Below are 25,527 nucleotides of genomic sequence, written 5' to 3'. Positions count from 1 at the left end.
CAAAACTGTTTTTGTAGTAACAAGACTGCCTTTTTGATCACTGGCACTGGTCGTGCAAAAGTAATGGTGGATAAACCTGCTGTTCCCTTAACATAAGTCAAGGCAGTGGCAACAAACAGTACTAGCAATTCTTGTGTTCTTCACTATCACCTTCACTTACAAAATGTCCATGATGAAGCATTACAAACTTAAGTTTATTAATTCTCAGTCCTTGACTACGTGGCTTTAAGGTAACCTGGCAAAATAGGAATTATGGATGGAGTGCTTCAGCATATCAAAAGTAGGTACAATGGTTTTCTTTATGAAAAGCCCTTGTGTGATTTTAATTAAGAGTTGATTGAGCTTTTTTCATGTAACTTTATTTACTGGCTTTTATTGGAAAGAATGTTTTATTCAAAAGTTTTATTTTTGAAAGAATGACCAACAGACAAACTTTTATTTAGACTTGATACTTAGCAGATGTTTTCTCCAAAATGAATACAGTGAGCCTGTCACTTTAAGGGAAATAACTGTCAGTATTGGTGCTAGTAATAGAATGTGAGCTTTTTTTTTTTTTTTTTTTTTTGAGACGGAGTCTGGCTCTATTGCCCAGGCTGGAGTGCAGTGGCTGGATCTCAGCTCACTGCAAGCTCCGCCTCCCGGGTTTACACCATTCTCCTGCCTCAGCCTCTGGAGTAGCTGGGACTACAGGCGCCCGCCACCTCGCCCGGCTAGTTTTTTGTATTTTTTGGTAGAGACGGGGTTTCACCGTGTTAGCCAGGATGGTCTCGATCTCCTGACCTCGTGATCTGCCCGTCTCGGCCTCCGAAAGTGCTGGGATTACAGGCTTGAGCCACCGTGCCCGGCCTAGAATGTGAGCTTTCACATGAAAAATAAAAATTTTGGATAAGTTATATATCAACTGCTGTTGTGAGACTGACAGTATCCTAATACTTTATGACTGTTCTGATGAAATTGAGTTTTAAGTTGTAAAATACACATAATATAAAATTTTCCATCTTTTTAAGTGTGTAAGTCAGTAGTGTTAAGTAAATTCACATTGTTGTATACCCAATCTTATCTTGCAGATCTGAAACTATTACCCAGTAAAAACTCCCTCTTTCTGTCTCCCCTAGCAACCACCATTCTGCTTTCTGTCTCTATGAATTTGGCTACTTTAGGTACCTCATAGAAATGGAATAATAGAATATTTACCTTTTTGTGACTGGCTTATTTCACTTAGCATAGTGTTCTTAACGTTCATCCATGTTGTGGTGTGTCAGAATTTCCTTGCTTTTTATTGTGAGTATTGCTGCTGTGACCTTGGGTTTATGTAATCATTCATAAGTAGAAGATGTAGAATACAAGATAGACTGGTTTTTAATGTACCAGTATGAGAAGTTTATCAGTGTTTTCAGATTGTACAGTACAACTAACCTGTAAGAAATTACCACTTGTTGGTCAAGTGTGGTGGCTCACGCCTGCATCCCAGTACTTTGGGAGGCGGAGGCGGGAGGATCACTTGAGGTCAGGAGTTCGAGATCAGTTTGGCAAACATGATGAAACCCTGTCTCTAGTAAAAATACAAAAATCTGCCGGGCATGGTGGCATGTTCCTGTAATCCCTGCTACTCAAGTGGCTGAGGCAGGAGAATCGCTTGAACCCAGGAGGCAGAGGTTATGGTGAGCCAAGATCGTGCCACTCCAGCCTGGGCAATAGAGTGAGAGGCTGTTTCAAAAAAAAAAAAAAAGAAAAAATTACCACTTGTTGACTGGGCATGGTGGCTCCTGCCTGTAATCCCAGCACTTTGGGCAGCCAAGGTGGTGGATCACTTGAGGTCAGGAGTTTGAGACCAGCCTGGCCAACATGGTGAAACAGTCTCTACTAAAAATACAAAAATTAGCTGGGTGTGGTGATGCCTGCTTTTAATCCCAGTTACTGGGGAGGCCGAGGCACAAGAATGGCTTGAACTCAGGAGGTGGAGGTTGCAGTGAGCTATTGTGCCACTGCACTCCAGCCTGGGTGACAGAGCAAGACTTTTTTTTTTTTTTTTTTTAAAGACAAATGACCACTCTGTTGGGTTTGGGTGTGGTAACAGAAGAATATCCAGTTATCTGAAAGGACTATTTAAATACTAAATATTCCCTTTCCAACTACATATCTATGTCAAGCCAGATATTCTTGTACTTTAATGAAAAAAAAACATTGCAGAATAGTGAATAGGGAAATCCTGTTCTACTAACAGACATTTAGGAGATTTGTAACAATGTAACATTGCCACTATTCTCACCAAATTTTTGTTTGGAAGAGTTATTTTTCAGAGAAAGTCATGTTGTTATTAACGTAACATTTTAAAATATTTAAAATTATTTTAATTTTAATTTCAGTATGGCGAATACTGATAGATGTAACTTGCATACACAGAGGCTTTTGGAGGGCTTCAGTAATGTAACAGTGTAAAGGATCCTGACATCAAAGTGTCTTTGCTCTTACATAACACCAACATCTCCATTTGTTCACAAGATCCCATTCGTCATTTACTTACTATTAGAACTCCTGTAGTTCTCTATGCAACAATACTACTGTTTCCTATGAGATTACTTATATCAACCCACTAGGTATCATCAGGTTTAACCGTTTGTTGACCCCCTCATACTTGCCTTCATCGGTTACCTCACATCAGTTTCTTTGACAGGAAAATGTGAAAGAGGTGTCCACTCTGTTTCTCTACTACTACTTTTGTTCTTCATTGAAGCTACTTCAATCAAGTTTTTCTCTGCCATTCTACTAAAATAGTCTTGTTTACAGTCTTTAATACCATCCATATTCCTAGTAGTCATTTCTCAGCTCTCTGAGTTAATCTTGTCTGTAACATTTGACCCAATCCATTACTCCCATTACTTTTTCCCATTACGTTTTTTATTTTTATTTTTATTTATTTATTTATTTTTTGAGATGGAATCTCGCTCTGTCACCCAGGCTGGAGTGCAGTGGCACGATCTTGGCTCACTGCAGCTTCCTTCTCCCAGGTTCAAGCAATTCTCCTGCCTCAGCCTCCCAAGTAGCTGGGATTACAGGCGTGCACCACCATGCCCAGCTACTTTTTGTATTTTTAGTAGAGACAGGGTTTTGCTCTGTTGGCCATTCACTGTGCCCAGCCCCGTTACTTTACTTCATACTATTTTCTTGTCTCTTTTCCTTCACTGGCTGTTCCCCCCAACCCCTGTTCTTCCTCATCTCCCCTATCTAAATGTTGGAAGGCTTCCAGGGCTCAGCCAGTCCTACAACCTCTTTATTAGTAGCCACTCCCTATGTATTCTCCTCGGTTAAGTCCTGTAGCTTTAAGTGCCTGACTCCCATTTGTATCTCTAGTCCCCATATCTCTCCCAAATTTCTCCCTTATAATATCTTGGAGGCCTAATAGGGATCTCAGAATTAACATATCCAAAGCTAAATACTGTACAGTAATTGATTGGCTTGTTTCTCACTGACTTTTCCTTCAGTTGACTTTTTATTGACAGTGGCAATGCTGTTCTAGAATTTTTCATCTAGATTGTGTAGATTTGAATCGCTGCCATTAATACTGAGTTTTCCATCTGTAAAGTGGGGGTAATGATTCAATAATTTTATGAGGTGTAGATCCTAGGGTTTAAATGTAGGTAAAATTTCTACATAGTCCGTTATTAGCACTTAATACCAGTTGCCCAGGCCAAAAAACGTTTGCTTTATCTCTGACTCTTTTATTCAATAAATTATATACCTAGTCCATTAGCAGATTTTATTTTATTTTATTTTTATTTATTTATTTATTTTTGAGACGGAGTCTGGCTCTGTCACCCAGGCTGGAGTGCAGTGGCGGGATCTCAGCTCACTGCAAGCTCCGCCTCCCGGGTTGACACCATTCTCCTGCCTCAGCCTCCGGAGTAGCTGGGACTATAGGCGCCTGCCACCTCGCCCGGCTAGTTTTTTGTATTTTTAGTAGAGACGGGGTTTCACCATGTTAGCCAGGATGGTCTTGATCTGCTGACCTCGTGATCCGCCCGTCTCGGCCTCCCAAAGTGCTGGGATTACAGGCTTGAGCCACCGCGCCCGGCCTATTTTATTTTATTTTTATTTTTATTTTTTGAGACGGAATCTTGCTCTTCGCCCAGGCTGGAGTGCAGTGGCCGGATCTCAGCTCACTGCAAGCTCCGCCTCCCGGGTTTATGCCATTCTCCTGCTTCAGCCTCCCGAGTAGCTGGGACTACAGGCACACACCACCACGCCCGGCTAACTTTTGTATTTTCAGTAGAGACGGGGTTTCACCATTTTGGTCAGGCTGGTCTTGAACTCCTGACCTTATGATCCGCCTATCTCAGCCTCCCAAAGTGCTGGGATTACAGGCATGAGCCACCGCAGCCCGGCCAGACTTTCTTTCCAACTGGTTTTCTCCCCAGTTCTATTCTTGTTCTGTCTTAGAAAGTCTATACTAACATGATGCTGCTCTCTCCCTCTTCCCTTTTATTTCCCATATTCTTCCCCAGCTTAGTCTAGCCAGAAAAGTTTTGTTTTTCAAATATTTTAAGCAAGCTTCTTTTAGAGCTTTGAACTTACTGTTACCTCTGCCCTAGAGTGCTTTTCCCTTGTTTTTTTTTTTTTTTTTTGGCTTACCTTCTTAAGTTCTCTGCTTCAATTTGACATTGTCCATGTGGTCTTAGCTCATTCTTGTTATAATCACAGTGTCTTGAATTGTGCCCAACAATATTAGGTGCCCAAGTATTGTTGATTGAATTAAGAAGAGGGATTATCCTTCCAAATAATTTGGTTTTCATTAATGGAACTTAGAATATCACTGACTCTTGCTCTTTTGACCCAGGTTTTTCTTAAAGCTATAAGAAACATTAAATAAAGGTCTAATTGACACACAGGAAACTGCACATAACTTTAAAGTAACAATTATGACTTTCTACATATGTATATACACCTGTAAACCATGATCACAATCAAGATAATGAGCATATTCATCACCTCAAAGTTTCCTCATGTGCCTTTGTACTTCATTCCCTCCCCAGCAACCATTAATCTGCTTTCTGTCACTGAAGATGGGTTGCATTTTGTAGAATATTATCTAAATAGAATGATACAGTAAGTACTGTTTCTTTTTGTATAGTTTCTTTGATTCAGCATAATTATTTTGAGATTCATCCATGTTACCACGTGTATTAATAGTTCATTCTTTTTATTAGTGAATGACATTTCATGATGTAGATATATCACAATTTGTTTATCCATTTGGGTTTCCAGTTTTTGGCTTACAAATAAAGCTGTTGTGAATATTTGCGTACAAGTCTTTGTATGGACATTCATTTCCATTTTTTGGGTCCATACCTAGGAGTGGAATGGCTGGATCATATGGTAGGTATATATCTAACTTTAAGAAACGCCCAAACTGTTTGCTAAAGTTATTCTGTCATTACATTATTACCAGCAGTGTTTGACAGTTCTAGTTGCCCTACATCCTCACCATCATTTGATGTGTGGTCAGTCTTTTAAAATTTTAGCCATTATAGTGAGTATAACTATCTTATCATGGGTTTAGTTTGTATTTTTTCGAGCGACCCATAATGTTGGCATCTTTTCATGTGCTTATTTGCCATCCATGTATCTTTGATGACATGTTAGTTAAAATCTTTTGCACCCTTTTTATTGGATTTTTATTATTGCATTCTAAGAGTTCTTTATATATTTTCAAGTCCTTTATCAGAAGTTTTGCATATATTTTCTACCAGTTTGGCTTGCCTTTTTTGTTTTTATAACAGTGTCTTTCAAAATCAAAAGTTTTTCATTTTAATGGTATGTCTACTTTATTGATTTTTTTCCCTCTTGTTAATAGTTTGTGCTTTTTCTTTCATATTCAGGAATTCTTTGCCAAACCCAAAGTCACTAAGATTTTAATCCTATATTTCCTTGTAGAAATTTTATGGTTTAAATCTTATGTTTAGATAGCCTGTGATCCATTTCAGATTAATTTTTGTATGAGGTATAGATCAACAGTTGAGGTTCACTTTATTGCATGTGGATTTATAATTACTCCAGCACCATCTGTTAGAAAGATTATCCATTCCCCATTGCATTTCCTTGGTACCTTTGTCAAAATTTCAATTAGTTGTATATGCGTGGATCTGTTTTTGTACTCTGTATTCTATTTGATCTATTTGCTTTTCTTTATGCCAATACTACATTGTCTTAATCTTAAAATCACTGCCTCTTGCCCTATTGACCTAAATGCTTCCTCATAATTCTTTTAGCTAGTACAATTTGTATGAATTTATGGTTCTTTTATGATACCTTTTTTGTTGCTTAATTAGCAAATATTGATAGTAATATACAATACAGGCTTTGTGAGTAGATGAGCCGTTAAGAGAAAATATTCTAGTGAAGCTTCTGGGAATGTTGCCTTTAAGATTTCTTTTGATTTTTGTGGTGGTAAATAAGTGTGTTAGCCAGGCCTTGCCAGAGTAGTCCAAAGGTTTTAAAAAATTAAACTATTGTTCAAATGTGGCAGGTATTCAAATAACACTGATTTAAACAGTACTTGACACTAGAAAAAAATCTTTTTCTTGCAGTCTGGATGTGGATAGTGAAGCTAAGAAACTATTGGGTTTAGGACAGAAACATCTGGTGATGGGGGATATTCCAGCAGCTGTCAATGCATTCCAGGAAGCAGCTAGCCTTTTGTAAGTATTGTATATTTTGCTATGATGTAATATTATGTTCCAATAAACCTTGAGTTATAAAAAGTTATTTTATGGGGAAAAAACATGAAGAGCAAGAGGTTTAAAACATTTGATTATTTTTCATGTGGTTTGTACCAGTAACTGTAAGTGTAAAACTTAAATATCACCAAGCAATTCCACCCTTTCATTTTCCCGAGTAATGTAATTTATATTCCAATCACTGCTAATTTAGGTGACCATACCTTGTCCTGGTTTGTCTAGGACCTCTCTCCCCACCCTCCCCCGCCTTTTTTTGTTGTTGAGACAGGGTCTCTGTCATCCAGGCTGGAGTGCAGTGGCACAATCTCATGCTCACTGCAGCCTCAACCTCCCAGGCTCCCCAGTAGCTGGGACCACAGGTGTGTGCCACCATGCCCAGCTAATTTTTGTATTTTTTTGTAGACATGGGATTTCCCCACATTGCTCAGGCTGGTCTCGAAGTCTTGGGCTTAAGCGATTAGTCCACCTTGGCCTCCCAAAGTGCTTTGTAAAGGGATTACAGGCATGAGCCACTTAGCCCAGCCTGACTTTCCCAATTTTAACACTGGAAGTTTGTGTCTATGGAAACTCTTCAGGCCCAAGCAAGCCATGTTGATAGTGCTATTATTAGCACAGCATTTTTTCATACATTTTTAGCACATTTTTCATACATTCTTAGCACTGTTGTTGGAATTGCTTAGAAGTTGGTAGCTATCACCAGGTAGCTTGGAGGAAAAGGTTAGCTTTAGGGCCTTAAAGATAATTTATTTTCCCCAAAGACTTTAATGTACCTCCATTATCTGAGAGGAAAAAAAAAGTTAAATCTTCAAGCATGAGGCTTTTGGTGTTTGGCTAGGTTTGAGTTAGTTTCATCAAATATTAGCAATTGGAATTGAAGGTCAGTCATTACATACATTACATGCAGTTGATTACATTACGTACAGTTAAATGTTCCTTATAAAAGAAATGGTTATAACAAAGCATTTGTGGGTTTCAGGTTTGACGCTTAATATCATTCCATTCTTTTCCTAACCCCCTACTGCCTCTCCCAAGATCCAGAACAGAATCTTACTCCTGGATATCTGCAATAATCTCTTGTCTGATTCCTGTCCTCTTTGTTCCTCTCTGCTTGAGCTTAATGAATTGGAGCTCTGGTAGGGTAGAGACCAAATTTTATCTGGTAGTGGTAGTATTTAGGGATTTTTTTTTTTTGAGACGGAGTTTCGCTCTTGCCCTGGCTGGAGTGTGATGGCACGATGTCAGCTCACTGCAACCCCTGCCTCCCGGGTTCAAGTGATTCTCCTGCCTCTTCCTCCCGAGTAGCTGGGATTACAGGCATGCACCACCATGCCTGCCTAATTTTGTATTTTTGGTAGAGATGGGGTTACTCCATGTTAGTTAGGCTGGTCTCGAATGCCTGATCTCAGGTGATTCACCTGCCTTAGCCTCCCAAAGTGCTGGGATTACAGGCGTGAGCCACCGTTCCCAGCTGAATTACGTATTTGTATTTAAAAATGCATGGTTGTCTTACAACATAAAATGTTACCTAAGTTTTTAAGCATACATAAACACTTTTTTCTTAGGTTATTTTTCCCAGATTACTGGAGAGGTCAGTATTCCCACGTTTTCCTGCCATTAAGGATATTTAGGGAGAAAATTTGAGATGTCCTATTCTAATCTAGGAGACTACCCTTAAACATGACCTCCATCACAATTTACTGCTTAGATTCTCTGTTTACTCTCAATAGACTCTTAGGCCATTAGTTGGCCTGGCTTTGCATGAATTCTGTCAGTATTTCACTCCATGAAAGCCAGTCTTCTTACCTTTCATAGAAAAGTACTTTCTCCTTTCATTTATTTGTTCGTTTTTGTTTTTTTTGTTTTTTGTTTTTTTTTTGAGACGGAATCTTGCACTCCAGTCGCCCAGGCTGGAGTGCAGTGGCAGTGGCCGAATCTCAGCTCACTGCAAGCTCCGCCTCCTGGGTTCACGCCATTCTCCTGCCTCAGCCTCCCAAGTAGCTGGGACTACAGGCGCGGACTACAGGCGCCTGCCACCTCGCCCAGCTAGTTTTTTTGTATTTTTTGAGTAGAGACGGGGTTTCACCATGTTAGCCAGGATGGTCTTGATCTCCTGACCTCGTGATCCGCCCATCTTGGCCTCCCAAAATGTTGGATTACAGGCTTAAGCCACCGCGCCCGGCCTTCTCCTTTCATTTATTATACTTATGTAATTTTTGTCCTTCTTCCTTCTCTAAATTTAATAGCTAAGACTTATACACAGTGCTATTTGTTGTCTAAACATTGTTTTCAGTGCTTTTACATACATTAACTCATTTAGTTCTTGCAACAGCTCTTTGAACAGTTATTAACATTCCCATTTACAGATGAGAAAACTAAGGCACTGTGAGAATAATTTGTCTAAGGTCTCACAGCTAGTTATGGGTTAAAGGTAGGATTTGAATCCAGGTAAAACAGCTCCAGATATTCTGCACTTTACATCATGCCTTTCCATGGGCCTTAATCATCCTCTAGATCCCAGCCAAAGGTCCTTTAACTATTCTGGTCTATATTGACATCCGTCTTTTAGCAGGAGGAATACCTATTAATACCTTAGGGTTGTTTGGCCCTACATTATATATTACTAATTGTAGCACAGTTATTTCACTTACGATGTGTATATGTTATATATTGATAAAGAGCATACAAGATTTTCATGCATTGTTTAACGTTGCTTTGACCTTGACTTGAAAGCAAGAGGGGCATTGGTTTCCCAGGAGTATGTTACTGGAGAAATACCAATTTATAACTGAAGAACTAGAACTAAATGTTTTAGACTAGATGGTAATTCAGATTTTAGATTTTTATTCTCTTTGTAGAGGTAAGAAGTATGGAGAGACAGCTAATGAGTGTGGAGAAGCCTTCTTTTTCTATGGGAAATCACTTCTGGAGTTGGCAAGGTATGGATGTTGTATTTAAAAACTGAAGTTTCCTTGTTACGATTGTTTACTAGCTTTGAGATTTCACAGGAACTAAGCAAGATTGCTTTTACCTAGAGAGTTTTGAAGGAGCCTGAAGTAGTGATCGAAGTTGTGAATGGCATTTGATACAATTAGTAGTTATATTTAAATTTTGACTTCTGGAGTCATTAGGAGCAAAGATCTTTCCAATAGTAAATGATCCAAAGTTCAGTGTAGGGAGAGAATCCTTAAAAGCACTATGAGCTAGCTCAAAACAAGGACTGAATAGAGGACAACTGGAAAGAATTAGCAGGTGAGACTGTCGAGTAAAAAAGACTCTTACTATTGAAAAATTCTTGGCTATGTTTTATCAGAATTTATTAACCAGAATAAGTTCTGTTTAGGGTATACAAACTAGCAAATGATGTCATCTATTTAATCTCAGTTCTGGTAAGTTTTTTTCTTTGAGATGGAGTCTCACTCTGTCACCCAGGCTGGAATGCAATGGCATGATCTTGGTTCACTGCATCCTCCATCTTCCGGGTTCAAGTGATTCTTCTCCTTCAGCCTCCTGAGTAGCTGGGACTACAGGCGTGTGTCACCACACCCAGTTAATTTTTTATTTTTAGTAGAGACAGGGTTCAGCATGTTGGTCAGGCTGGTCTTGAACTCCTGACCTCAGGTGATTCACCCACCTCGGCCTCCCAAACTGCTGGGATTACAGGCGCGAGCCACTGCGCCTGGCCCAGTTCTGATAAGTTGTTTTCTTTGTTTGTTTTGTTTTAAGACGGAGTTTCACTCTTGTCACCCAGGCTGGAGTGCAATGGTGCGATCTCCGCTCACTGCAACCTCTGCCTCCCAGGTTCAAGCGATTCTCTTGCCTCAGCTTCCTGAGTAGCTGGGATTACAAGCCTACGCCACCATGTCCAGCTAATTTTGTATTTTTAGTAGAGACGGGGTTTCTCCATGTTGGTCAGGCTGGTCTTGAACTCCCGACCTCAGGTGATCTGCCTGCCTCTGCCTCCCAAAGTGCTGGGATTATAGGCGTGAGCTACCGTGCCTGGCCTCTGGTAAGTTTTTAATCTCATAATCATACAGAACTTTCTCATGATTTGCCATGAAAATCTTGCTAGAGCATTTTTGGCTATTTAGAGAAATGGGTGGATACAGAGTTTGGGAAATAGTATGGTTCTGTTACAAATGGAATGCATATAGGTCTTGTTCTTTTGACAAGAGACATCACGCTTTTCAGCGGCTGGATGGAGGAGTAGAGTATGCTTATTTCCTTTCAGTGCTCTTGCAGTCTTCATTTATATTACTAAAGTTTTGATCATTGCTTCCTTGAATATAATATAGTTATATATTGCCTGCGCTTGGCTTACTCTTCCCTTGCTTTTATATAATACAGGACTATATTTTCTGTCTTGGAAAAAATTGCTAGGTTCTAGCCATCAAACCTTTGGTGCTTTCTCTTGTTCTCCTAGAATGGAGAATGGTGTGTTGGGAAATGCCTTGGAAGGTGTGCATGTGGAAGAGGAAGAAGGAGAAAAAACAGAAGATGAATCTCTGGCAGAAAATAATGATAATATAGATGGTATGTGGAGTTGCATGTGACATTCAAGAGATGCGACGTTATATATTTCTTGTATACAGTGGTGGAAACATGGCTCTACCTGTCCTGGATGGTCTCTCCTAAGATGCTTGGGGTGATGCCTGCATCTGGTAGAGATTGCAGTGGGGGTAGCTGTTTACTGAAACTGACACCAGATTTTTCTAAGAGACTAACTTAATTTCTAAAGTAAATTTGGTTATTTCAGTTGGGGTTTTTTAAACCAAAAAGATAAAAGCAAGATTAAATTGGTGTTTTAAATACTATTACAACCTTAAATATTTTTCTGATGCAAATTTTTTAAAAACAGCCTGTGCAGTTCAGTTATTTTAATAGCGGTACTTTTAGAGCCCTTGTACATTTTTTATGTCTGCGAAAATTACATAATTTCTAAGCTGAATTTGGCTGCTAGAGTTTTACGTATCAGTTGGGGGAGAATGAAAAGCTTGGCATCTCTTACCTAACTGGTAATCAGAATGCTCAAGTAAAACAATAGTTTAACAAGCTTGGGTTTCTTTTGCAATAAGTTGCTCTGCTAGCTGGAACGCTCCCTTTCCTTTTCTCTAGGGGGCAGATAATTTTTAGGCCATCTGCTGAAACTTGGTAGGCTTTTTGAGGGTTTAAAGGGAATGTATTTTTAGTTTCCATTTATGCCTTTATCATTAAACTCGAAGACATGTTTATGCTTCATGTTCTTTAACCATGTAGAGGAAGCAAGGGAAGAGTTGAGAGAACAGGTTTATGACGCCATGGGAGAAAAAGAAGAAGCCAAAAAAACAGAAGACAAGTCTTTGGCAAAGCCTGAAACTGATAAAGAACAGGACAGTGAAGTGAAGAAGGGTGGAAGAGAAGATATGGATATAAGTGAATCTGCAGAGGAGCCACAGGAAAAAGTTGACTTGACTCTAGATTGGTTAACTGAAACCTCTGAAGAGGCAAAAGGAGGAACAGCACCAGAAGGACCGAATGAAGCTGAGGTTACTTCTGGGAAGCCAGAACAGGAAGCACCAGATGCTGAGGAAGAAAAATCAGTTTCTGGAACTGATGTCCAAGAAGAGTGCAGAGGAAAAGGTCAGGAGAAGCAGGGAGAGGTAATTGTGAGCATGGAGGAGAAGCCAAAAGAAGTTTCAGAAGAGCAGCCTGTGGTGACTCGAGAAAAGCAGGGCACTGCAGTGGAGTTAGAAGCAGAGTCTTTAGACCCGACAGTCAAGCCAGTGGATGTGGGTGGGGATGAGCCAGAGGAGAAGGTAGTTACCTCTGAAAATGAGGCAGGAAATGTGGTTCTTGAACAACTGGTAGGTCAAGAAGTGCCACCTGCTGAAGAGTCACCAGAGGTGACAACAGAGGCTGCAGAGGTCTCAGCTGTAGAGGCTGGATCAGAAGTCTCTGAAAAGCCTGGGCAGGAGGCTACAGTTCTCTCTAAGGATGGTGCAGTCAATGGACGGTCAGCTGTAGGAGATCAGACTCCTATTGAACCACAGACTTCTATAGAAAGACTGATAGAAACAAAAGATGACTCAGGACTAGAGGAGAAGGTCAGGGCAAAGCTGGTTCCTAGTCAGGAGGAGACTAAGTTGTCTGTAGAAGAGTCTGAGGCAGCTGGAGATGGGGTTGATACCAAGGTAGCCCAGGGAGCTACTGAGAAATCAACTGAAGACAAAGTTCAGATAGCTGCTAATGAAGAGACACAAGAGAGAGAAGAACAGATGAAAGAGGGTGAAGGTAACCGGGATATGCAAGAGCTACAGTGGGTGGAGTACATTCTGGATTTGACTCACTAATTATGGGTAAAAGTCAGCCTTCCATTCAGGATTTTCCGTCTGCCTTTGGATTAGGAAAGGGCTAAATGCAAAGGGGGGTAGTTTAACAAGGTTGTGCTAGTCAAGTAAGTTAAATCAAAAGCAGCAAGTGTTCTTTTGTTGGCTTATAAACTAACATTTTTACTAACTGCAAAATAGGCCTTCTCTGATTTCTGAGACTTGGCTAGCTATCAGTAACTTGTTGCATCATACTAGCCAATAAAGTGGGATGGAAAAGGTAGATGAGGGGTGGGGTAGGTAGGGAAATAGTGGGCTAGTAGGCTGGCAGAGAATGCTGAATGGATGTTCACTTGCATGCCTCTGGATTTTAAAATTTATTGTTCACATGACTCCTTTTCTGTGTGTTAGGAAGCAGGAACAGAGCAGTAGAATCCACTGAATTGGTACACTGAAGCAGGCATGCCATTTAAATGAAGATAGTTAACTTTGACTGTTGTATCACCAGAGTTAACGAATTCTGGTGCTCCTCTCTACCTTTAAGTCTTCAGGAAGTGTTTAGAGGCTTATTCACATTAGTTGAAACAGGCCCCCCCACCACCTTCCCCAAGGCAACAAAAAACAAAACCATTAGCTGTCTTGCTGCTTTCCTTCCTCATTTCATGCTTGCTTCGGCTGCTAAACTGAATTTTTTGTTACTTAGAATATTATAAAGCGTGGATGCTTTCTATAATGCTATTGGTCTAATTGTGATTAAATTTCATTAAGATGTATAAGCCTCTAATTACTATATAACTGGCAAGTCTGACTTTTGCTATCATTTGAGGATTCTACTGTATATAAAGTTCATCTAACATTGGCATTAATAACCACAGGTATATTCCAACTAATTGTTACTTCTTGTAATTGCCAGACTACTTCAAGAGTTCTCTTCAGTTTTAGATTTTCAGAGTCTTCAATACTTTGAGCTCATTCTTATAAACTTCCTTCCACCTATGTGCAGGTCCCTGTACTCCAGCCAGCACAGGCTCAGTAACTGGAAATGGATTGGCTAAAATGGTAGCACCATTGGGTTTCTTATGGAGCTTTAGGAGTTCTTTATGGAAAAAAGGACAGGACTAAATTCCTAAAAAAAACAAAACAAAACAAAAGAAAACCCCAAAACAAAACTCCCATGTCTTGATCTTAATGATTGTGAGCAAGCTCTGCTGACTGACTCCTAAGACCTTGAATGGTAAGCTACGATAGAGATGTCATAGTAGGATCATAATTAACATTGTTAGAGCTCTCTCACATACATTACATCTGATCCTAAAACAATACTATGTGGTAGGTAGTAGTGCCCAAGTTATAGTGATGAGGTTGAAGTTTAAAGGTTACATGACTTGTTTAGGGTCATAGTACTGAATCCAAACCGAGATCTGCCTTGAATATATTATTCTTCCCAAGTTACCACACATCGAAGAAGACAGTGTTCATCCCTTTCCTACACTCACTTAGAAATTTTGTTTTGGGCCAGGTGACAGTGTTCATCGCTTTCCTACACTCATTTAGAAATTTTGTTGTGGTCCGGGTGCAGTGGCTCACGCCTGTAATCCCAGCACTTTGGGAGACTGAGGTGGGTGGATCACCTGGTCAGGAGTTTGAGACCAGCCTGGCCAGTATTAAAAATATAAAAGTTAGCCGGACATGGTGGCATGTGCCTGTGGTCCCAGCTACTCAGGAGGCTGAACGAGAAGAATGGCTTGAACCTGGGAGGCAGAGGTTGCAGTGAGCCGAGATCACGCCACTGCACTCCAGCCTGGGCAACACAGCAAGTCTCTGTCTCTAAAAAAAAAAAAAAAAACAAAAAGAAATTTTGTCATTTATTTTAAAAATTAACTATATTTTAAAAGCCCCAGGCTTTTCATATGCTGCATCTTTTGGTGTTGTGTATCAGGTATTCTGCTTGTAAAGACAATACAGTTTTCCATACTTTACAAAAGAAGAAATGGGAGAAAGGGGTTTAAGTAATTTGCCCTAGTCACACAGTAAGGAGAAGGCTGGGTACCCAAACTTCTGGCTCGAGTTCTCAACCACTTTCTGTGCTTTATTTTCCTTTATGTGGTAGCACCATTCTGCAGAAATCTTCCAAGCAGTTTTTTCCCTTAAAAATTAAAACCTGGCCAGGCGCGGTGGCTCAAGCCTATAATCCCAGCACTTTGGGAGGCCGAGGCGGGCGGATCATGAGGTCAGGAGATCGAGACCATCCTGGCTAACCCGGTGAAACCCCGTCTCTAGTAAAAAAATACAAAAAAAAAACTAGCCGGACGAGGTGGCGGCCGCCTGTAGTCCCAGCTACTCGGGAGGCTGAGGCAGGAGAATGGCGGAAACCCGGGAGGCGGAGCTTGCAGTGAGCTGAGATCCGGCCACTGTACTCCAGCCCGGGCGACAGAGCAAGACTCCGTCTCAAAAAAAAAAAAAAAAAAATTAAAACCTTACTTACTGTCACCTCTTGACTCTTTGCCATTTGTTGGGCTGTACATTTCCTTCTAATAAAGATAATTGGTCTGTTCCATTTCTCTTTGAATCGAGTCTTGCTCTTTTGCCAGGCTGGAGTGCAGTGGCATGACAGTCATGGCTCACTACAGCCTCAAACTCCTATGCCGAAGCCATCCTCCTGCCTCAGCCTCGCAAGCAGCTGAGGTGTGCATCACCATGCCCAGCTGGGGTGCAGTGGTGCAATCTTGGCTGACTGCAACCTCCACCTCCCAGGTTCAAGCATTTCTCCTACCTCAGCCTCCTGAGTCGCTGGGACCACAGGCACATGTCCCCCAGTCCTGACTAATTTTTTTGTATTTTTAGTAGAGATGGAATTTCACCATGTTGGCCAGGTTGGTCTTGAACTCCTGACCTCAGGTGATCCACTAGACTCAGCCTTCCAGAGTGCTGGGATTACAGGTGTAAACCATAGCACCTGGCCCACCATACACCATTATCTTTTCATATCCAAATTTCCAAGTGGGTCTGGGCTTAGTTCCCCAAAGTTAGACCAGATGGGTGGTTTTATTAACTCCGCCCATCCTCTAGCAGAATATGCAGAAAAGCTGAAGTAGATTTACATATTTAGGATAATTGACAGAAAAGTAAATACTTCATTTTCCCAATGTGTAGGAAAAATTAAATTGATACTGTTATCTTCTATTCTTATCTGGTATCTCTTCCTATTCATACCAGAATGCTAGAAGACAACCTCTAATTTGAAACAAAATATCTTAATTACTTGGAAGTTTTACATAAGATTTTTAAATTAAAATTCCTATAATTGCCTCAGAAGAATGTTATTGGGTCCTCCTGAGGAATCGGTACCATCTTCAAGGAATGGTGGGGAGCTAGGTTAAGGAGAAAGGCATTGCCATTAGTTTTTTTTTTTTTTGGAGACGGAGTCTTGCTCTGTCACCCAGGCTGGAATGCAGTGGCATGATCTAGGCTCACTGCAACCTCCACCTCCCAGGTTCAAGCGATTCTTCTGCCTCAGCCTCCTGAGAAGCTGAGACTACAGGTGCATGCCACCACGCCTGGCTAATTTTTTGTATTTTTAGTAGAGATGGGGTTTCATTGTGTTAGCCAGGATGTTCTCAATCTCCTGACCTCATGATCCCTCCTCGGCCTCCCAAAGTGCTGGGATTACAGGTGTGAGCCACTGCGCCTGGTAGCTGTTGCCATTACTTTAAAACCTTTCCCAACCCGTGCCCAGGTATCAATGGCAATGCCCTGATGTCCTCAGTAAATAAATTTGTTAAAGTATTTTCTAAGCTTCTTTGAAAATGGAATATTGTTGTGGTTGCTGCTGGTAAAACTCCCTGAACCTGACTATTGCTCTAAGGCCTAATTGCCATTTTTATATTCCCATTGTAGGGTGTTAGTATTTGAGCTCTTTTCCTGGTGTTAAAAATGCATAAATGAAAGATGGCAGAGAGAGGTACATTATATCCAATTAATGAGTTGTTTGTATTAAAAAGCTTATTTTAATCATTTAACGTTGATTTGTCTAATCACTGACAGTAGAGCTGTTGATTAGGAGCCTGACCTTTAGATGGTTGACTTGTGAGTGTATTCAATATGGTGAGATACAGTGTTGATACTACAGATTTTAGAGGTGTCATTAACAAGGTATAGGAGTAAAATAGGAGTTATAGTATTTCTTACTCAAATTCTGTATGTGCTACAGCTGGCTGGAGTCTGTGGCATGCTCATTGGTGTAAGTCGGTAAGGACTATGCTTTTTGCTCCACGAAAGCTAGTCTCTTGAGCATTCTTGATCAGAATGGACTGGAATAATTTAACTTTGGTGCTTTCCCAGGCTGTTAGTATTATCAAATGAATGGCTTAAAGATATCAGAGGCCGGGCGCAGTGGCTCACGCCTGTAATCCCAGCACTTTGGGAGGCCGAGGCTGGCGGATCACAAGGTCAGGAGATGGAGACCATCCTGGCTAACTTGGTGAAACCCTGTCTCTACTAAAAATACAAAAAATTAGCCGGGCGTGGTGGCGGGCGCCTATAGTCCCAGCTACTCGGGTGGCTGAGGCAGGAGAATGGCGTGAACCTGGGAGGCGGAGCTTGCAGTGAGCCGAGATCGCACCACTGTACTCCAGCCTGGGCGACAGAGCGAGACTCCGTCTTAAAAAAAAAAAAAAAGCTCTCAGAAACACTGACTGAGGTCTCCACCTGCTTCTGGCTGAGTGGATAGGAGCTTCTAGCCTGTGAATAAGAGGCATTAGCCAATGTATCTTATTCTGAACGGTCCGGGTTGACTTTTAAAAGAGAAACAGCCTTTTACTTGCTGAAGGTCTGACCCATAGACTAAGATTACACATTCTTAGTCTAGGTTACACTTGAATTAGACTGCACCCACTGACGATATATTCAGTTCAGGTGTTAACTCACTTGGATTAACATCTGGCCTGTCCTATCTCTGAATATAGGTCGACACGTGTTTTAGAATCTCTGACTAGTCAGAAGATGTTCTTAGTTATATTCTCAATACTGAGGAATTTTTACTTCTAGAAACTGAAGGATCAGAAGAGGATGATAAAGAAAATGATAAGACTGAAGAAATGCCAAACGATTCAGTCCTTGAAAACAAGGTATGTTGTTAGCCACTCAGTACTGTTGTCAGCCTTTCTCTTTTATTGGGAGACAGGAGCTCACTCTTGTTGCCTAGGCTGGATTACAGTGGGGTAATCATGATCATGGCTCACTGCAGCCTAGACCTGAGCTTAAGTGATCACCTCAGCCTCTCAAGTGGCTGGGATTACAGGCTTGTGCCAACACACCCAGCTAATTAGCAGGACTGTAGCTTACCTAGTTTAGGCATGATTTTTATTTTATTTTATTTTATTTTGAGATGGAGTCTCACTCTGTCGCCCAGGCTGGAGTGCAGTGGTGCAATCTCGGCTCACTGCAAGCTCCACCTCCCAGGTTCACTCCATTCTCCTGCCTCAGCCTCCCAAATGGTTCGGACTACAGGCGCCCGCCACCACGCCTGGCTAATTTTTTGTATTTTTAGTAGAGACTGGGTTTCACCATGTCAGCCAGGATGGTCTCGATCTCCTGACCTTGTGATCCGCCCACCTCAGCCTCCCAAAGTGCGTGAGCCACTGTGCCTGGCCTGTTATTTTTTTAAGAGAGAGAATCTCTGTCTCTATTGCCCAGGCTGGAGTGCGCTGGCACGTTCAGGGCTCACAGTGTCTTCAGCCTCCTGGGTTCAAGGAATCTGGCCTCATCTCAGATAACTAGGTCTCCAGATGTTTGCCACCATGTCTGGCTGATTTGTTCTCTTATTTTGTTTAGACGGCCGTCTTGCTATGCTGCCCAGGCTGGTTTCTTTTTTTTTTTTTGAGACGGAGTCTTGCTCTGTCGCCCTGGCTGGAGTGCAGTGGCCCGATCTCAGCTCACTGCAAGCTCCGCCTCCCAGGTTTACGCCATTCTCCTGCCTCAGCCTCCCGAGTAGCTGGGACTACAGGCGCCTGCCACCTCGCCCGGCTAGCTTTTTGTATCTTTTAGTAGAGACGGGGTTTCACCGTGTTAGCCAGGATGGTCTCGAACTCCTGACCTCGTGATCCGCCCGTCTCGGCCTCCCCAAGTGCTGGGATTACAGGCTTGAGCCACCGCGCCCGGCCCAGGCTGGTTTCAAACCTGGCCTCAAGTGATTCTCTTGCCTCAGCCTTCAAAAGTGTTGGGATTATAGGCATGACCCAATATGCCGAGCCCTCTGCATGATTATTATAGATAACTGTCCCTTCGTTATGGATTAGGGACCCTTTATTCATGCCTAGGATGGGTGGATAAATTTGATTCTAGGGGTCCTGTGTGTTAGTATGTGAGCCAACATTTCACTGTTAAAATACCATTGACATGGCCATGACTTAGGATAGTATGTGGACCCATTCTCTAGATTTTAGGGAGAAAGTCCAAATTTTGAATTGTATATCAACTTTTTTTAAGCTACACTAAGTTACACATTTAGATTTGTATTCTGAAAAGATGCCTATCTTTTTGTTTTTTTGGTTATACTTTAGTCTCTTCAAGAAAATGAAGAGGAGGAGATTGGGAACCTAGAACTTGCCTGGGATATGCTGGATTTAGCAAAGATCATTTTTAAAAGGTAAAACTCTTGGTGCTTCTAGGCTTGGGTTGGGAGCTTGGTGGTTAAATAGAAACCAGTTAGGGTTAGACAGATACTGTTAAGGTGTTTGATCAACTTTCCTTCTTTTAGGCAAGAAACAAAAGAAGCCCAGCTTTATGCTGCCCAGGCACATCTTAAACTCGGAGAAGTTAGTGTTGAATCTGGTAATGCATTTTCCTTTTTATACTCTCCTACCCTCTTCAGCCTTCAGCTCCCTCATTCTTCCTCTAATAGATTCTCTAGAACCCAACTTGATCTTTAAAAAGACAGGTCTGGGTTCCCTGTAGACCCTGGAACAATGAACAGTCTCTTTGAGTGGCACTGATAGAAAGTCTTTCAGTAGGTTTTTTTTTTTTTTTTGAGATGGGGTTTTGTTTTGTCGCCTAGGCTGGAGTGCAGTGGCATAATCTCGGCTCACTGCAACCTCCGCCTCCCGGGTTCAAGCAATTCTGCCTCAGGCTCCCGAGTAGCTGAGATTACAGACAGCCACCACCATGCCCGGCTAATTTTTTGTATTTTTAGTAGAGATGGGGTTTCACCATATTGGCCAGGCTGGTCTTGAACTCCTGACCTTGTGATCTGCCCGCCTCGACCTCCCAAAGTGCTGGATTACTCGCCCAGCCTCAGTAGGTTTTTAAAAGTCATTTTGACATTCTTTATAGCCATGGGTCCTGGAAATAACTATAAACAAAAATGAAATGTTAAGTATGGACGCATTCCCGTAGGATGGGTCTGAATTCTGGAAGTATTTTATGCTAAATGCAGTCAATTTACTTGCTCTTCTTTTTCTCTTCGTTAGAAAACTATGTGCAAGCTGTGGAGGAGTTCCAGTCCTGCCTAAACCTGCAGGAACAGTACCTAGAAGCCCACGACCGTCTCCTTGCAGAGACCCACTACCAGCTGGGCTTGGCTTATGGGTACAACTCTCAGTATGATGAGGCAGTGGCACAGTTCAGCAAATCTATTGAAGTTATTGAGAAGAGAATGGGTGAGTGAAGACCAGCTGCTTCATGGTGATGTTGGATCCAGTAATTAAGGGAAAATCACAGTTCTTTTTTGCGCCATTACTAATCACTTTATTCTTTTTAGCTGTACTAAATGAGCATGTGAAGGAGGCTGAAGGATTGTCTGCTGAATACAAGAAAGAAATTGAGGAACTAAAGGAACTGCTACCCGAAATTAGAGAGAAGATAGAAGATGCAAAGGAGTCTCAGCATAGTGGGAATGTAGCTGAACTGGCTCTGAAAGCTACTCTGGTTGGTTCTGTTAACATTTTGATAATAGCATGTTTGGTACCATTTATGTTAATGTTTCATTTGCCAGGAACTTTTCATCATGACTTGGTTTCCAGGGAGTTGGTGGGCTCATCTAATTATTCCTATCAAATAATGCAGTGGTTAAGAGGAAATACCCTGGAGCCCCAGACTATCTGGGTTTTAATTCCATACTTATATGTGGCCATGGGCATTTCTCTCCCTCAGTTGACCCATTTGTAAGATGGGGATAATACAGGTTGAGATTCTTACCTGAATGCTTGAGACCAGAAGTGTTTTGCATTTCAGATGCTTTTGGATTTTGGAATATTTGCATCATACTCAACAACAGTTGGATACCCTTAATCCAGAATCTGAAATGCTCCAGAGAGCATTTCCTTTGTCAGTCAGATTAAGGAATGGGCTGCCCAACCTGTAGTACATATGTGTAAAATACACTTCTGACATTACTGGAAAAATAGACATTTCTTAACAAATGTAAGTTGCTATTTCCATCTCTAAGAACTCATTTGCATAAATTAGTGAGGCATTGAGAGGCATTCACCACAAATTGCCTGGTTCTGTTTTTGGCTGTGTTAGAATGTCCCAGAGCTTTTTACCCTGCAGGTAGGATATGGAAGATTAAGTTTATCAGGTACACTCTATGTGAGTGACTATGCTCTGGGTGGCCACTAGACAGGGATAGGTGGGCCAGGGGTGGAAGATCTTGATACTATATGGAGGCCACTGGCATTTCAGGTCTTAGTCATTTTGGATGGTGATGGGTACCTGTTACAAGGCTGTGGGTGGCCTGGGTTCTGTCCTGAAACCAGTTTGGGTTTGCCATTTCTTGCAGGTGGAGAGCTCTACTTCAGGTTTCACTCCTAGTGGAGGAGGCTCTTCAGTCTCCATGGTGGGTATTCAGGTGGTTTTTTTGGTCACTTATATTAAATCTCAGTGTTGGCTTGGTGTGGTGGCTCATGCCTGTAATCCCAGCACTTTGGGAGGCTAAGGCAGGAGGATTGCTTGAGGCTTGGAATTCAACACTAGCCTGGGCAACACAGTGAGACCTTCTCTCAAAAAAACTAAAAAATCATATAAGCCTCAGCATCGATCTCAGATAGCTTGCACAATTGCTAATAAAGGCTTATTTTGCCAGATTGCCGGTAGAAAGCCAACAGACAGTGCTTCCTCATCAAACTGTGTGACTGACATTTCCCACCTTGTCAGAAAGAAGGTAAGTCTACACGTGGTGTTTCTTTCCTACTTTTTCCTCAGATTCCATTTTTAATACCTTTCCTATAAACCTCTCCCTATATAGTTGGTGCATATAACACTCATTTTCCAAAGGGAGTAAGGATTTGTGAGTGGGGACAGTTTTTGTTGTTGTTTGTTTTGAGACGGAGTCTTGCTCTGTCACCCAGGCTGGAGTGCAGTGGCACCGTTTCGGCTCACTGCAAACCCTGCCTCCCACGTTCAAGCGATTCTTCTGCCTCAGCCTCCAGAGTAGCTGGGATTACAGGCGCGGGCCACCATGCCTGGGTAATTTTGTATTTTTAGTAGAGACGGAGTTTCACCATATTGGTCAGGCTGTTTTCAAACTCCTGACCTCGTGATCTGCCCACCTCGGCCTCCCAATATGCTCCCAGCCATGGAGACAGTTTTTATTTGCACACCTCTTTTTGCAAACACTCCTGGCCTTTTAAAGCCTATAGAATTACCATGAAAGCTGCAGAGGAGGATTGGATTAGCAGCTGGCAGGTTTTCTTTGACAGTAGTCATTCAGCAGCAGGCCTATTGCTACTTAAATTCCTGAGTCTGCCTTTTGCCTACAGTACTGGTGGCTCTTTTATTTTGGTGGATAGGGGAACTCATTTTTTTTGAGACAGAGTCTCGCTCTGTCACCCAGGCTGGAGTGCAGTGGCGTGGTCTCGGCTCACTGCAACCTCTGCCTCCCGGGTTCAAGCGATTGTCCTGTCTCAGCCTCTCAAGTAGCTGGGATTACAGGCGTGTGCCACCACACCTGCTAATTTTTGTATTTTTAGTAGAGACAGGGTTTCACCATATTGGCCAGGCTGCTCTTGAACTGCTGACCTCATGATCTGCCCGCCTTGGCCTCCCAGAGTGCTGGGATTACAAGCCCTCGGCCACGGAACTCTGAATTTCTGTTGTGTTTCCTGACGCAAACACAGGAATTCAAACCCGTACAGTGATTACCATTCACATCTCCTCACCCCAACCCTGTCTCCCTGTGCTTCCGGTAGAGGGGCCTGAAGTGGTATGGTGGGACAGATTAATTTATTCTGAGAGTACAATTTGGCATCTGCCCATGGCTAGGGGGAGAGCCCCTCAGAGCTGTGAATCCTGGTGTTCAGGATCTTTGCACCACAAGGGTTAAGGAAATGTTTTGCAGTTGTCTTTTTAAAAACATTAAGCACATTTGTGAAGCCTTCACAATTATATCTTTAGAGGAAACCAGAGGAAGAGAGTCCCCGGAAAGACGATGCAAAGAAAGCCAAACCAGAGCCGGAGGTGAACGGAGGCAGTGGGGATGCTGTCCCCAGTGGAAATGAAGTTTCGGAAAACATGGAGGAGGAGGTGGGCAGTTAAGCAGGGCTTAGCCTCTTGCCTCATTCCTTGTTCTCAGGACCTGGGGGAAATCAGTCCTCCCAAGTGCATGCTCCCCAACTTGAACCTGTTAACAATTGTTGAGTGTAGTCCTCACAGAAAATGGTACTTGTGCAGGAAAACAGTTTGGTTATGGGAGTGTAGGATGACTCACAAAAGGAACCTGTATATCATAGGTTCCTCAATGAACATGAGAAGGCACTTGATTAGCAAAACCATTAGGTCACTTCCTTCCATGTAATATGATTATTGGTTCTGTCAGCCCCATTATCACAGAGCATTCAAGAAATACTTTCTGGTCACTGCCCTCTTAATATAGGGAGCAAAGCAGAGTTTGGGTGACTTGTATATGCTTCCTCTCACTGAGGCCTCAGTTACGTAAGACAGAATGGCTTTAACTAGGCTCACTCATGCCCAGGCTCTGTTTGTCTTCCAGGCTGAGAATCGAGCTGAAAGCCGGGCGGCAGTGGAGGGGACAGTGGAGGCTGGAGCTACAGTTGAAAGCACTGCATGTTAAGAGGGGGCACAGCCCCCCTCCCAAGGGAAAGTGTTTTTGTATATAATGTATTTTTTCACTTTTGGAGGATTCTTTTTGTATAACTTCAATAAAGATTGTAAGCAAAGGTTGAGGCTTTGATGGTTTTTTTTCTTAATTATTGGCTGAATCTGCCTCGGAACACTCCTGGTTTTACATGGTAGCCAAAAGTTTTGTTTTGGCCTTCTGTACTGATCTGTGTTCCTGATCCTAATTCCTATCTGTCTAACATGGAGGTGATCAAGTGTGGCTGTAGGCCTTTGTTTTCCAATGGTGCTATATTCTGTTTTCAAATACTTCACTGAATCCAGCTGTCTTGCAAACCTTTAGTGGTGCTGTCCCTGGATGGGGCTACAAAAACAAGACTTGGTGAAGATCTTGCTCTTCGGTGCTGAAAATGGATTAAGGACTTTGGCTGTGAGCCAGGCCTAGGATGGTGCTTGTCCTATATCAACCTAGTCTTCAACTGGGGCTATAATCCTGTCCTGGAAAAAAAACTCTGAAGAAAACCTGGGTCAGGGGAATGACGCCTAAGGAAAACGGTCTGCATCTGAGCTCTGGTTTGAAAGTAGCCAAGGGGACTGATGGTGGACACTCCAGATGGAAGCATATGTGGGGAGGCTGGCTGGCTGAATTTTGTTATTTTCTGTATAGAAAGGCTGAGATATATCAACACTTGGAATTGTTACCCATCGACTGAATTGACTTCTCAAATAAAGATGCTAAAAATCTCCTTGTCTGGAATTATGTTTAAAGATCTTAGGCTGTGTATTTTTGAGATGGAATCTCGCTCTTGTTGCCCAGGCTGGAGTGCAATGATGCGATCTCGGCTCACTGTAACCTCTGCCTCCTGGGTTCAAGAGATTCTCCTGCCTCAGGAGGCTCCCAAGTAGCCAGCACTACAGGCATGTGGTATCACACCTGGCTAATCTTTGTATTTTTGGTGAAGACAAGGTTTCACCATGTTGGCCAGGCTGGTCTCGAACTCCTGACCTAAAGTGATCTGCCCACTTCGGCCTCCTGAAGTGTTGGGATTACAGGCGTGAGCCACCTCACCTGACTGCCTGGAGCATTTCTGTGTGTGATAGAGGGTTTCAAAGGCAGGAACGAGCCCACCAGTCCAAGGATGCTGGTGGTGAGGGCACTAGCATTAATGTTATACCCGTTGGGCTCTCACTGGTATCTAGAGTTCAGGGCTCACTTGAGACTGAGCTGCCTCTAACCTGACCCTTAGTTTAAGTATCAGGATCTGAATTCCAAACAATGCCTGACCTACATCACTACTAAAATTTAGTCCTGACATCCATAGGGCTGCTTTGTTGCACTGGAGCCAGAGGGAGCTATGGCTGACCCCTAAATTCAAGCCCATTTTTCAGACTAAGTTTTTCTGGGCTGGTCACAATAACTC

General features: G+C 42.2%; 1 protein-coding gene across 3 annotated transcripts in view; it reads left to right on the top strand.

Moving 5' to 3' along the window:
* The window catches only part of NASP (nuclear autoantigenic sperm protein), a 38,537-nt gene extending 13,686 nt beyond the window's left edge, over window positions 1-24,851 (top strand). Inside the window, exons 3-16 of one of the 3 annotated variants that reach the window (XM_026455741.1) lie at window positions 5,031-5,103; window positions 6,585-6,695; window positions 9,590-9,670; window positions 11,155-11,264; window positions 11,988-13,001; window positions 18,083-18,162; window positions 19,597-19,682; window positions 19,794-19,867; window positions 20,503-20,691; window positions 20,793-20,959; window positions 21,813-21,869; window positions 22,116-22,193; window positions 23,426-23,554; window positions 24,021-24,851. In XM_026455741.1, the coding sequence (XP_026311526.1) occupies window positions 5,031-5,103; window positions 6,585-6,695; window positions 9,590-9,670; window positions 11,155-11,264; window positions 11,988-13,001; window positions 18,083-18,162; window positions 19,597-19,682; window positions 19,794-19,867; window positions 20,503-20,691; window positions 20,793-20,959; window positions 21,813-21,869; window positions 22,116-22,193; window positions 23,426-23,554; window positions 24,021-24,101 (2,330 nt within the window). In that variant the 3' untranslated portion in view covers window positions 24,102-24,851. The remainder of the gene's footprint in view (window positions 1-5,030; window positions 5,104-6,584; window positions 6,696-9,589; window positions 9,671-11,154; window positions 11,265-11,987; window positions 13,002-18,082; window positions 18,163-19,596; window positions 19,683-19,793; window positions 19,868-20,502; window positions 20,692-20,792; window positions 20,960-21,812; window positions 21,870-22,115; window positions 22,194-23,425; window positions 23,555-24,020) is intronic. The other 2 variants (XM_026455739.1, XM_026455740.1) reach the window with 2 other exon arrangements.
* The last annotated feature ends 676 nt before the right edge of the window (window positions 24,852-25,527 follow it).

The sequence above is a fragment of the Piliocolobus tephrosceles genome, chromosome 1 (assembly GCF_002776525.5).
Source record: "Piliocolobus tephrosceles isolate RC106 chromosome 1, ASM277652v3, whole genome shotgun sequence".
NCBI classification, from domain to species: Eukaryota; Metazoa; Chordata; class Mammalia; order Primates; family Cercopithecidae; genus Piliocolobus; species Piliocolobus tephrosceles.
Note: the sequence above shows the minus strand (reverse complement) of the source record. Positions and strands in the feature narration are given on the sequence as shown.